Source organism: Drosophila albomicans, chromosome 3, assembly GCF_009650485.2.
Source record: "Drosophila albomicans strain 15112-1751.03 chromosome 3, ASM965048v2, whole genome shotgun sequence".
NCBI classification, from domain to species: domain Eukaryota; kingdom Metazoa; phylum Arthropoda; class Insecta; order Diptera; family Drosophilidae; genus Drosophila; species Drosophila albomicans.
The window spans coordinates 13,842,716-13,856,143 of NC_047629.2; the positions used below are offsets into that span (position 1 = coordinate 13,842,716).

Here is a 13,428-nt window from a genome sequence, read left to right on the forward strand (position 1 = left end):
TCGTCGTCGTCGACGTTGTCAAAGGCACAAAAGGGGGATATTTAAATACGTTGCTCTGCTTTCAACAGTTTGCGATTTGAATTTCAAATATTGTACAGTACTCGCACAGTTGCCGTTAATCTAGATACGGATAGCGCACATATTTGACTTGACATATTCTATGACGCCTTTCATAACTTGAACCTAGGCGCTGCCAATACATTCGTAGTACAACAGTAAAGAATAGAGAGTAGTGAGTAGAGTACTCTCTCAGTCTACCCTTTTCTTCCCTTGCAACTCGTTGAACACAATGCAAAACTTTTGTGCAGTCAAAAAGTGAATTCCGTTTTAGTTCAAGAGACATTTTAATTTGCTTCAGATCGCAAGGGTTGCTCAAGGAGTAGTATTATTCAAAAAACTCTCTTCCTTTATTTACAATCTGTCTGTTTAAAAAATAAATAAATTGTATAATTCATATTAAATTAACAGAAATAATTGTTTTCCAATAAGCCCTGCTATTATAACATCTTTTCAGTTGCTTGGATTTATCTATAGGAGATCGAGTATGAAAAAAAATATTTTAATTCCATAAAAATTTGTCCTCTTATAAAAAATTTATTTTTATTTTTCTAAATTTATTTTTAATTTTTATTAGTGACAGAAAATTTCTATATTTTGTTATAGTTATTTTTACTATATTTAAAAATATAGTATTTTATACATAATTATAAAAATGTTCAATTCGTATGGAAGAGTAGAATATTTATATTATATAAAAGAGAAAGAATTTATATTTCTTTTTTAAGATATTCATATTCAACTTGTTTTGTATATACTTTATAAATGAATTTTCCCGGAAAAATAAATTCGATCTTATCATTGATAGAGTATTTGATCAATATAAAAGATTGGTTTGCATAATACCAAATATATTGAAAATCAAATAAATATGTTAAAATTTTTTATATGCATTTATTTAACATAGGTATGTATTTTAAATATTTTCAATATAATTTATAAATGTCTTTTTTTTTTCAAAAGTAAATATAAATTTGAACTAATTATTGTTGATCTAATGAGGACTAATTCTTATTACAGCCCTTAGAACGCCGCACTTGAAAGTTAAACACTTCCCAGGGGGTTGCTTTATTAGTTGTCCAACTTTTGAATAGTCAGACATCGAGGGTGGTTCACCAAAACCCTGGAATCGTACAATTTCTCAAGTTCAGCACCTGTTTCGTTTTATTATGTTGAGTTTATATTTTTTTTGCCAATCCTCTGGTGAAATTCGATCTGTTGGCGTGACAGAAATGTGTAGCTGAAACTAAAGTAATCCGCAAAGGACGACGATGACAACTAGACAGCCAGACAAAAGATGAGTTCGCAGAGTTTTGCATTTTTCATTCAACGGTGCACAGCTGTGTGTGTGTGTTGTGTGCATTTGCCCAAAAAGGAAAACCAAGAAGCAGCTTCTAAACATAGATAAAACACACATATGCATGCAGCTGCAGTTGTAGTTACATTTTACAGATACAAAAGGAATTTAGTTTTTCTTTTTCAAATTGTGTGTGCCATTTGTTTAGGCTGCGTGTTTAGCCTAGGATGAATCCTAGGATTGCTAGCAAGCAATGAAAACCAATTTCGGAATTCTCTTCTCCTCCTCCTCATCCTTCGTTTTACTTCTATTCTATTCGACATTCGCATTAGCCGCTGTTATTATATGCGCCCTTTTTGAAATGAAGAAAACCATTAAATATAAAAAAGGGATAACGTGTTCCTAGGCATTGTTTGCACAAGACGCAAAAATATCTACGACGTTACCCAGCTGAAACTTCTTCAGGTAGTCAACGATTTGGTTTTAGTGAAAATTATTTTGCGTGTTGCGATGTTCTCAAGATTTTTCAATGATTTGCTAGTGTTCTTTCAATTTAGCTATCGGCATTTTGATTACGAATGTCATTTGATATGTTTGTCAGTCTGTCAGTGTCTCCATGAAAAATTACCTCAGGCGGAAGTCCCACGAAATCTCAACGGTGACAGTTTCAAAGTATTTTCAAGACTTTTACGATAAGCCAGAACAATTGCTAGTTAAGGGATTGAATCATTGATAAAATCGGGATCTAAAAAGACCCTTGAATTTTTTAAAAAATTAATCTATGATGTATATAACTACAATTTGCTAAGACTGCCAAAAAGTAACTAAAAATATTTAAAAAGGAATCTATATTAAGTTAATTTTTTGAATGTTATTACAAATTTAGAAAGTAAACCGAATGCAAAGTGTTTTATTTATGTAGAGATTATCTTGAATCGCTATAAATCGAACGATTCCATTCAAAAGTTATAAAGCTTTACAAATTATTAGCTAACTAAATTTTTAATATACATATAGGGTAAAAAGGAAAACAAACTTGTTGTACATAAAAACCAAAAATCTTAAAAATATGTGTCATTTTTTGCATAGTAATTGAAAATTTTGAATTCGAAACGTAAAGGTGAAATACAGTTTATAAAGCTCTGACGTTTGGCGCATTCAAATTAAATTTGAAATATATGGAAAACTAAATTATTTTAAATGAAAGTCAGATATCTTTCTTTGTTCTCCTTTTTTATAGTTAAAAATTGAGAAACTAACCAAAACTACCTCAAGTATTTTTATTTCCTTAGCCCATCTAAAAGTCAAAGAGCTTGAAGCTTCCTCTACCCTTCAATGTAAGTAGGCTGTAAACTAGCTGCTTTATAACTTCCTCTGCATACACTTCGTTTATGCAACGCTTGCTTGTTTGTTCCTCGTTCAACATGTGTCACCAGTGCAGCCACAGACGGCGTTGCCAACTGTTGAGGCCAACATTGCGTTGTGTTTGTTGTTGTTATTGCTGTCGATGCTGTATTGCTGTGTTGCTGTTTTGCTGTTGCTCTTATCATCATCGTCATCGTCATCGTCATCATCATGCGCATCGGCAGTAGGGCAATGTTGTTGTGACAAGCCACAACACCTAAGCCTCACCCTGCCTCACTGCCTGCCACTCCATTATGTTGCATATTTAGTGGCATTTAGCTTCCTCTCTCTCTCTCTCTCTCTCTCTCTCTCTGTCCTCTTTCAGTTCTTGTTCATTGTCCTGACCTATGACAGCATCGTTGTCCTGTTGTCGACCTCGAGCTGTGCACATGTTGCCAAATGTGTGCTGTATGTGATTGTGTGTGTGTGTGTGTGTGAACAGCAAGAGAGCAACCAGAAACAGAACAACAACAAAATCAACAACAGCAAGGCTTCTCTGCCTGCCGAATGCCTGCCTAACAGCGTCGCTCTCTTCTCACCTTCTCACCTTGACAGCAGCATGTGTTTTGTGTTTGGCCTTGCTTCACTCTCTCTATCCTACCTCTCTCGCATTCTCTGTTTCGGTCGCTGTCGCTGCTCGCGCAACGCCGACTGCGGCTGTTGTCCTTTTGCAGGCGACGGCAGCAGCAGCAGCAGTGACGACGCGTGTCGATGTGTGCGTGTCTGTGCATGTGCGTTGCGTGTGTGCCCCTCAACAGGTGTCGGTCGACTGCCACTGCTGTTGTGTGCCACATGTGGCATGTGTCGGTGTCGATGATGATGTTTTGACTGCGTGTCCTTGCCTTTGCCATTCATTCATACATTTGAGCCTCAAACTGCCTAAGATGCGATACAAAACAAAAAAAAAATCAGCAAAGAGCTTTTACTATTGCTTTTGCACTAACCAAACACAAACACAGTGTGTGCGATTGAGAGAGACAGAGAAAGGCAGCTTCATTAAAGTTTACTGTGAGACCATTCATTGGTCTCACTCTCAAACGAGATTCATTTGTGACGACAGTAATTTTAGCTTGATTTTATAAAAGCCAATGGAAAAGCACCAAAAACGGCAGCAACAACAATGAGAATGAGAACAACAAACTGAAATCAAAATGGGCGCAAGAATAATGGAATAAAATAACTGCTCAACAAGTCAGGCAGCTTTGAGGCTCTATGTACACACATACTTACACAAAGCTACTAATATAAGCATGTTTATTTGTGTGTGTGTGTGTGTATGTATGTATGTATGAATGTTTATGTACATTTACATATTAAGTGCCATTGAAGTGCGGCAAGAGAATCGAAGAAGTGAAGCGAGAGAGCAAAGACAAATTGTTTTCAAACGTCGTAATCAAGAAATGATTTCTTAAAATATGCGTCTACTTTTTCAGTTCGGATTATTACAACAACAACAACAACAACAGCAATACAAGACGAGCAACAACAATAACAATGACGACAGTTGTTGGCATTTTCACCAATACCAACACATTTACTTACACAGCGAACACAAAAAGCAGCGCAAAAGGGATGCAAATACTTGTCACTAGTGATGAGCCAGTGACACGATGTTAACGAGCAAGAGCACGACTTAGCTGAACTCTAGTTCAATCGAATCGTTCGCAATTAGTACGATTGAACTTACGATTTGAACCACGCTGCTAATTATCGATAATTGCTGTAATTGCAGTTATTTGCAATTTTGAACACTGTTTAAAGCTAATTTATGTTTTAAAATTGCCAGATTGAAAATAATTAATTGCATCACGATCCCATCTCTAATGCCTTATAATATAGTTTGTTTGATGAAATCGCTATGAAAAGGAGTTGAACTGATTCTATTTATTTGTAACTGTAACTGTGTGTGTGTGTGTGTCTGTGTGATACTTCCCAATTGTGTTTCGTGTCATGCCAAGACGGAGACTGCAAGAATTTTCTGTAGATCGTTAGATGAATCGTCTTGTAGAATGCTTCTTGCATTGAGTCTGGTGTACGCGCCCTCTTAGCGCAACGCGTAATTTCCCTAACGCCTACTTTTCTCGAACATGTGCAAGAATTTTCTGCAGATCGTTAGATGACTCGTCTTGTAGAATGCTTCTTGCATTGAGTCTGGTGTACGCGCCCTCTTAGCGCAACGCGTAATTTCCCTAACGCCTACTTTTCTCGAACATGTGCAATTTTGTGTATCATGCGTCATTTGTTTTGTGAGTGCTGAACAAGAAAGTTGATTTTTTCCTGCGCGTCTTTTATAAAACAATAAGAGGTAAGTTGTTAATACTTTTAAACTTCTATTCTAATCTGATTTAAATTAAGAAATATATTTGTATTTATATTTACAGTTTTAAGGACCACGAAAGAGCTATGTTGGATGACAAAAATAGAAACTACAATGCATTGTCCATGGCGAAGAATATAGAAAACGGCGAAATAAATTAGTTTTTTCTTTTAGCTATTAGTTTATTTAGTTATAAGTAAAACTGTTTAGATAATATATAATTTTAAGTACTCATTGTTTTAGTTTAAATACATTTAATTTGAAGTACAATAAACATTTTATTTACTGCATATATTTTTGAGCGTATTTTTATTTTGCATATTCCGAACTACGCACTAGAATCTAAGCACAGATTTTCGGCAAGAGCTGCACCGCATATTTTCTACAAGAAACGTCGAGTACAAATTCCGCCAGCGCAGCCGAGGGAAATTTAAATTTCCCTTTGGCAAGAATTTATACTCGACGAGTCTTGTAGATAATCAGTTCCGCATATACGGCAAAACGAAGTGAGAAAGTCTTTTCGCATCTTGTGTCTACACATGACGGGACTGGAAGAAAACTTGTATATTGTCTACGAATAAAACACAATCGGGTTTTTGTCTGCTCAACAAATTCAGAGCGTACAGAGTGGTGGTAAGCGAGAGGGGGGCAGCAAAGTACAGTTGATGCAACCAACCGCAAAAGATACTTGAACCAAATTGAGGCGTCGCATTGTGTTTAGATAACTCGTCATTGCGACCGAACTCTAATGGAAATTAATAGAATAGCATACACAAAAATATATGTGTAAGCATTGGATGTGTATAGTTCACAAGTATACATAGATATTCATTTATAAATTTATGATTTGATTACATGCGCTCAAGTGTCGTCTGCTCACAGCGCATCTCCTCTCTCTCTCTCACTCCACTCTTGGCTATACATTTGCTAATGGCAATTGTTTATTTGACGAAAGGGCAGCTGCTGCCTGATTGCTCGACTGACTATTTGACTGCCTGCAGATCGGATCGGATTGATTGGTATAATGTGCTTGCTGAGACCCGCTGCGATTGCTCAAAAAAAAAGAGTATAAAAAAAAGACCGTTCAACGACTTGAAGCGCACTTGAAACAGCAACAAATTGTCACATTTCAATGGCTCTTCAATGTGCTCCATTTTTATGCGCGTATTAATACTTTTTGCCTTGCCTCACTTTGCCCCATCTGGGGCAGCGTGTTCAATTTCAGCACTCAAAACCAAAAACACGAAATCAAAAAACAGAAAAAAAAAACAATAAGACAATCAATGAATATGATACATTAATATCTAGGAGATTTTTTGTTTATTACAAAAAAAAAAAAAAAAAAACTTGCTTCACCAATCGTTAATGAAAAGGGCGCATAAATATCAATGAATTCGTCGCTAAAGCATTTATGAATTTTCCATTCATTTAAACTACATGTGAACTCTAAATTTTAAAGCAAAGTCCAGTACTTTTATATGCAAATAAATTTTATATAGAATTAAATTACAAAATTGGTAAATGGCTTTGCATATAAAAATAGTTTTAAATCTAAATTCGAGCGTGCTCAAATTATTGAACAGCGCTTAAATTTTGGAACCTTAATATGTATGACATGTACATACATATGTATGTATCAAATATACACAGTGTTTCAAGTCTATAAGCAAGTTAAGAACTTAAACTTTATATATCTGTGAACTTTGAAATAGCAGTGAGACGGTCAAAAAACTAAATAACGGATTTTTTATATTTTCCTTTTTGGCACTTTTTTTTTGTAAAATGGAACATAGAAATAGGAAACAAGCAAAAACCCCGTTAGATTTGTTTAGTTTTTCTGTACGTGGTAAAAGTTTAAGATTCCCTATGAACCTAATTTGAATTGAAAACATTTATGTTATCGATGAGTGGAAGTTCTAAAAAATATAATGAATCATATTCTAAATATGAAAACACAAATGTTATTTCTGTATTAAACAGTTCTTATCTATGAGATGGGTGAAAAATCAAAACTCAACTTACAAAACAAACAAAAATTGCGAATAATACTAAAAAAAAAAGGGAGAACACAAATTCTAAAAAAATGTTAATTCTAATCGTAAATAAATTTCCATTGACCCTAGAGAGCTTTAATTACCAGTTGCCAGTCAATTTTGATATATGATTGTTTCGTGAAATTTACTTCAATAACAATTCCACAAAAATATCGATAACACTGACATGTTTAAAAGAGGGTAAAAATAATACATACACATATCTCATGGTCCAATGCAAATGCTTATCGAGATTTTAAAACTAACTGGGCAGATCAAAGTTGAGAGCAATGGGGAAAAAAGGACCGTCTGCTTTTGGCATTTCCACAAAATTTTGCTACAAATTGTATGTAAATGTGCGTAGTATCATTAGCTGGATTTGTGCGATATGTGGGAGGGGACGGGGAGGCAACATTTATTTATGGTGTTGACAAGCAACAATGGACCGAAAAGGTCGATTCTTAGCTGGGCGTAATGGGCGCGTGAATGGGCGCAGTTGACAACCCTGCGCAGCCATGCCCAATTTATGGCCCAGCGAGCGACACTGATTAAGCTGTAGGCAACAAACACGAAAGGGGGAACTCAAGAATTCAAAGGGGGTGACGGAGACGAAGAGAGAGACGGTGTCATGGGGTGGCATGAGGGTGTTAGAGCATTGCCGCAAGCTAAAAAGCGCGAATCAAAATGGTTTTTGTTTAACAAATATATGAAAAAATAACACACAAAAAGGCGGCAGCAACAACAACAAATACATTAAACAAATTATCAGACAGACTTGGGTGGAGCCAAAGACTAGGCATTGTGTATGTGTGTGTGTGTGTGTGTATGCATGTATATAACGTATGTGCTAACTGGTTTCTAAAGTAAACAACGCTTAAATTAGCGAATAAAAATGTATTATTAATGCGAAAACATGTTTATAAGAGCACACACACACAAATACTCATACACACACACTCAAACACACCCAGAACGAAACTTGCAAAAGAAGCAACGCGATGCGAGCAAGCGAGAAAAACGATTTCAATTGTTTTTGCTGTTCTTCGTATTCAGCTTGTTCTTGTTGTTGTTGTTGTTATTTTAACAAATATAAAGAAGAAGCAGAAAGAAAAAGTATTCGCCATGTCGCTTAAGGCGGAGCAAACTGAAACAAAACACAAAAAGAAAAAGAAAAATACAAAACACATTTACTGCTCGCATTTACTTATCTTAAATTAAATTAATAAATTAGAATTGAGAATTCGAATTGAAATTGCTGGTACGACTATAAACTGAAAACTTCCACGATAAATGTGGATTAAATGTGAATGGGTTGAATGTGTGTGTGTGTGTGTGTGTGTAAAGACGACGATAACGTCTTTCTATTTAATGTTTATTTATTTTTATTTAATGGCTATATAATCACGTAGCTAAGTGTGGAGGCGCAAAGCAAACACACAAACTTACATACAAATATATTTTTATATTGACTCTATATAAATCGTATATTAGGCGAAACTCAAAGCCTGTGACTGCTCCGAAATTATACACAGCCAATATATATTTATATATATACGTATATGTATCACAAAAACAAGTTTTGGGGAGAGCTACAATTTTTATTTCAAGTGACGCACATAACATTTGCCTTTACCCAAGCACGTAGAGCCAAACAACAAATGTATCTCGCAGATACCAAAGACCCACGATGACAATAACAACCCAGCCGAATTTGTTGGCATTTTAATTAAGCTAAGACATATATAAATCGGAAGTTAAATCCTAATTGACTTCGAGAGTAGAAAGGCTGATTTTTTAAGAAAAACTATTTACTATGGAAAAACATTCTCAGAACATGGTAAGGATTGAATCTTGTGAAAGTTTGTTTCCATAAACAAAAAGAAGCTGCATAAATTATAGATTTAAATAACACATTTAATATTATTCCAATAGTACTTTAGGATTAACCCTAAAACAACATTAAAAAACAAGAAAAAACGTACCATAACAATGAAATATGAAATTGTAGGAACTTATCTTAAAAATGTATTAAATAAAAACCAGATGCCATTTTTTTCAGTAAAATCCATTATATTTTATTTTTTTTTATCAGGTTAAAAACATTAAAAAGTACTAAATACTCTATAGAAACGACAAATTCAATTTTAATTAACATTTATATTGCTAATTGACTTTATGGATTTAAATTAACTATAAATTTGATATTCTAAGAAGTTGACATTATTACACACGATATTAACTCAATTTGATTACAGTTTTGTGATTTGTAATGTAAATGAATGGTTCAATTCATAATATGGTATTCCTAGGTATTCCTTCATTATTTTTTGTTTTCTTATATAATTAAACATGATATTTCGGAAAAAATAATACAATAATATTATCAAAAGAAACATCTTAACGATCAGCAGGGAATACGATAAAAAAAACTGTTTTTAAAGATCCTTGTATTTTTTTTTATTTTACACAGATATATGTAATATAGAATATTCAAAATAAGAAGAATTTAACATGAAATATAAGAAATGAAACTGTTTCGAAGGATCCGTAACTAGAAGTCCAAGCTCCCATATCTTGCTTAGAGTCCTAGTTACGGATCCTTCAAAACAGTTTCATTTATGGTATTTCCTGGGGAAATATAGAATAGAAGGATTCAGCATCCGTAACTAGAACTCTAAGCTCCCATATTTTAAGCTTCTTATTTTCAATATTCTATATTATACATTTCTTTCTCAAGAACAACATAGTAGATATGTTTCTTGTACTTTGTAAGAAATTCTGATCATATTGTTTTTTGGAAATCCAGTTTAATTTTATTGCTAAGAAAGCGACAAATTACCTTCCGAGCGTGTCAATTAATAAGCCATTTGTGCTGTACATTTTTCTTGCACGAAAGTTCAGCTGGGTAATTTGGACTTTGTAGTAGGTACTCGACACGCACAAACACACACACACATGCATGTGTGAGAAGCACAGCCACAGCAACAGCAAGAGCAAGAGCAAGAGCCACATAGCGGAGCGGCGACAACGTTGCGCATACTTAACGCAGTCAAGTGACAATAATTGAATTCATTATGGGCCAAAAACGATTGTGACAATAGCGAACCAGTTGTATACTCGGAGTGTTGGATATTAGCTGATATGCTGGCTAGAGGATTAACAATGGCGGGTTAATTAACCCGATGGTTACGTTGGCCTTGAAGTCCAGCAAAATACTGCCAAATAGTCGAGAACACAAGACTTGACTCAAGAGGCCAAAAGAGACCACAACATAACATTCGGGCTTAACATACGAATTATTCGGCATAGTTTAAGTTCTGCTACCATTTTTATTTGGCTACGTGTGCGTTTTACTTATGAGGTAACCCCTTTCCTAGCATAGATATGTATATATATATAGCTATAGCTAGTTCGCTTGTGTAGTTTGCGACCATAAAATCTGGTTATATTGACATGATCTTCGCGTAAGTTGTTTGCCGCGCTTTGAACGCGTCTTGCAAAAATCTTTATCAACGCCATTCGCAGCGCAAAGGGTCAACAAACCCCTTCGGACGAGAGAGCTCCGTGTGACAGCGTTTGGTTTATCAGATAATGAGACAAATACGAGCACAACAACAACAATAACAACGTGTGTGTGACTCAAGACCCATAAAACTTGACGCTAACTTAACGGTATTATTGCCATTATAAAGCCATTGTCGATGTTCTGATTTGACGGATAACTAAAATTTTGCAATTAGTTAAGACAAAAATTTTAAGACACATTTCCAAGTATAACCTGATGTCGGGCTGAATTTTAAAACTCTATTTCTTTAACACTATCATTTTATTTGGGTTGTAGTTATAATAAAGATATACATTTAATAACATAATATAGTACAATAATAAGCTAATCTCTTTTATTTCTTAATAACAAATGATCAATTTGCTTGCTATAATCCAATGTTTGAATTTCCCGTTATTGTCTTTAACACTATCAATTTATTTGGGTTGTAGTTATATTAACGTTATATAATAATATAATATAATACAATAATAAACTAATCTCTTTCATTTCTTAATAACAAAAAAAATTGCTTGATTCTATAATACAATCTTAGATCTCTTTGCAAAATATTTAACGAAATACGTATTTTTTCAGGACTAATATTCCTCTTAAAACATAGCATACTTTTAAGAGTGAAGGACAGAGAATAAGAAAAGATTGTAAAAGAAAAATACATTTCCCATAATATGTAAAAATATTAAAAAAAAAAAGAAAATGAAAAAAGATTCCATTCGAGTAAGTTTCTTAGTTTATGAATTTCAGTTTTACGGGATTTATACTTTAAACATTTGTATTAAATCTAATAAATAATATCAATTTTGGCAAATATATTTGTCTATCCTCAAAGTTCTCAAAAAAAAAAAAAAAAGCTTACTTTTAAAGGCAGTTTCAAGTTATTATTTAAAGTCAATTCCAAATAATTATGATTTCCTGATAACAAAAGTACATAACAACATTATCGCCTGTAGTTTTTTTGTTCGTTTCCTGTACCTTATATATCAATATAAAATTAATACTATACTTTGTATACTTTGCTTATCGAGAACTCACCATGTAAACAAAATGTGAAGTGAATAACTTTTCTGCTTAACAAATTAGCAATTTGCCGGGGATATTTGCGAAAAGTGTTAACCTTTTTGTATTTGTTGATGCCACTAATAGTTGTACACACACACACTCACACACATACACTTGTGAGTCCAAATGGCCAAGAGCCAAACCAAGACGCGTCACAGATAAGAACGGAACATGAACACAACAGAACAGAACAAAACCGCAACAAGCACAACGACAACAGCAACAACAACAACAACGCGACCGCTTGGAAAATAGAGCAATAAAAACAAATAAATAAAAGTGCAAACACGTGCGAAGAGTGAGAAAAAGTAAGCGATTGTGTGTGTGTGTGAGAATGACTAAGTATTTAGTTGAGGCGATTAAATGAAAATTGCGCGCTAGGACAACCTAACCAGAGGCGGCCGAAACTGCACTGACTCTGCGGCAACTTGGCCCCGACTCCGAGCCCATTAGCGAGACAGAGACGAAGACGGTGACGGTGACGGAGACGAAGACGGTGACGGAGAGACGTGGACGTAGACGTAGACGGAGGCCGAGACCGAACTAGAGATTCTGATTCCGAGTGCTAAACAGAGCGAAAGGGAGCAAGAAAGAGAAAGAGAGCCACAGTCCCGGAATCGGAATCATCGGGCAATGAGCGGCAATTCACACACAGACACACAACAGTTACACACACACACACACACACACACACTTGCATGCATGCATAAATAATAAATATTCACTTGCATATCGCAAATCAAAAAGCAACCGAAAACTTGGCTAAGCAAAGTGCATAAACAAAAGCGACAGCAGTGCTCTTTTTATTTTATGTTTGTTTTTTATTTTTCTTTTTTTTTTTGTATTTTTGTTTTGTTTTTTGCATTTGATGAAAATTTGCTGACAATTGCAATAGAATTTTGTGTTTTTTTCTTTTTGTATTTTGTGTTGTGTTGTTTTGTCGCGCTGCTTTCGTTTGTTTTGTGCTTTATTTAGTTCTCATTTCGCGCTTAACTGTTGCTGCAATGCAGCGGGCAATGGGGACGAAGGGGACAGAGGAAGACAGGGCAGAGAAGACGCTAAGGCGAAGGCGGCATGTGGGTCTTATTTCAATTTACAACCAAGTGACGAAGTATCACAATTCAATGTTTAAAGTTTTTATCACGTTGTGAACGCCAGCGCCACACACACACACAAACAAACAAATACACACTAATACACCAACACATGCGCATCTCACTCATACAGTAGAGGATCCGTGAAGCATACTAACAAATAACAACGCTCTAATTAAGCAAAAGCTCAACGTTACGCTACCCTGCAATGGTAATTTTAGTGCAAGGCGCGGTAAGTTTTGCCGAGCATAAAGTAGTGTTCATCACACCCTGTTTTCCGAATTGCAGCACAGGGTGTTTCGCAGGCAAATGGAGCGTCTAGCGGTTTGGGGGCTCGCATTGGACATTGGGACAAACATGCAAAACGAAGTGCAAGTGTGTGTGTGTGTGTATATGGTTAATATGGCGCGACAGTCGTTGTTCGTTGGATCGTTCGCTTAGTCAGCCCGATCTGGCACTAACTATTTAGTAAGCAACTGAAATAGTAGCACCCGTGTTAGTATCGTTTAATGAAATACAACAACAGCAGCAAAGCATTCTACTGACATAAATACATACATACAAACAAACATACATATGTAAGTAGAGTTCTGTGCTTGTTG

At 35.1% G+C, this 13,428-nt stretch overlaps 1 protein-coding gene across 2 annotated transcripts in view; it reads right to left on the reverse strand.

The window, feature by feature from the left end:
• The window catches only part of LOC117568554 (serine/threonine-protein kinase pakD), a 48,594-nt gene that overhangs the window by 33,487 nt on the left and 1,679 nt on the right, over positions 1-13,428 (reverse strand). The window contains exon 1 of one of the 2 annotated variants that reach the window (XM_034249276.2): positions 11,706-12,135. The exons of the other annotated variant lie outside the window; for it this stretch is intronic. Within the exon in view, the coding sequence (XP_034105167.1) occupies positions 11,706-11,708 (3 nt within the window). The 5' untranslated portion in view covers positions 11,709-12,135. Of the gene's footprint in view, positions 1-11,705; positions 12,136-13,428 lie in introns of those variants that run through there. 2 annotated transcript variants of the gene reach the window in all.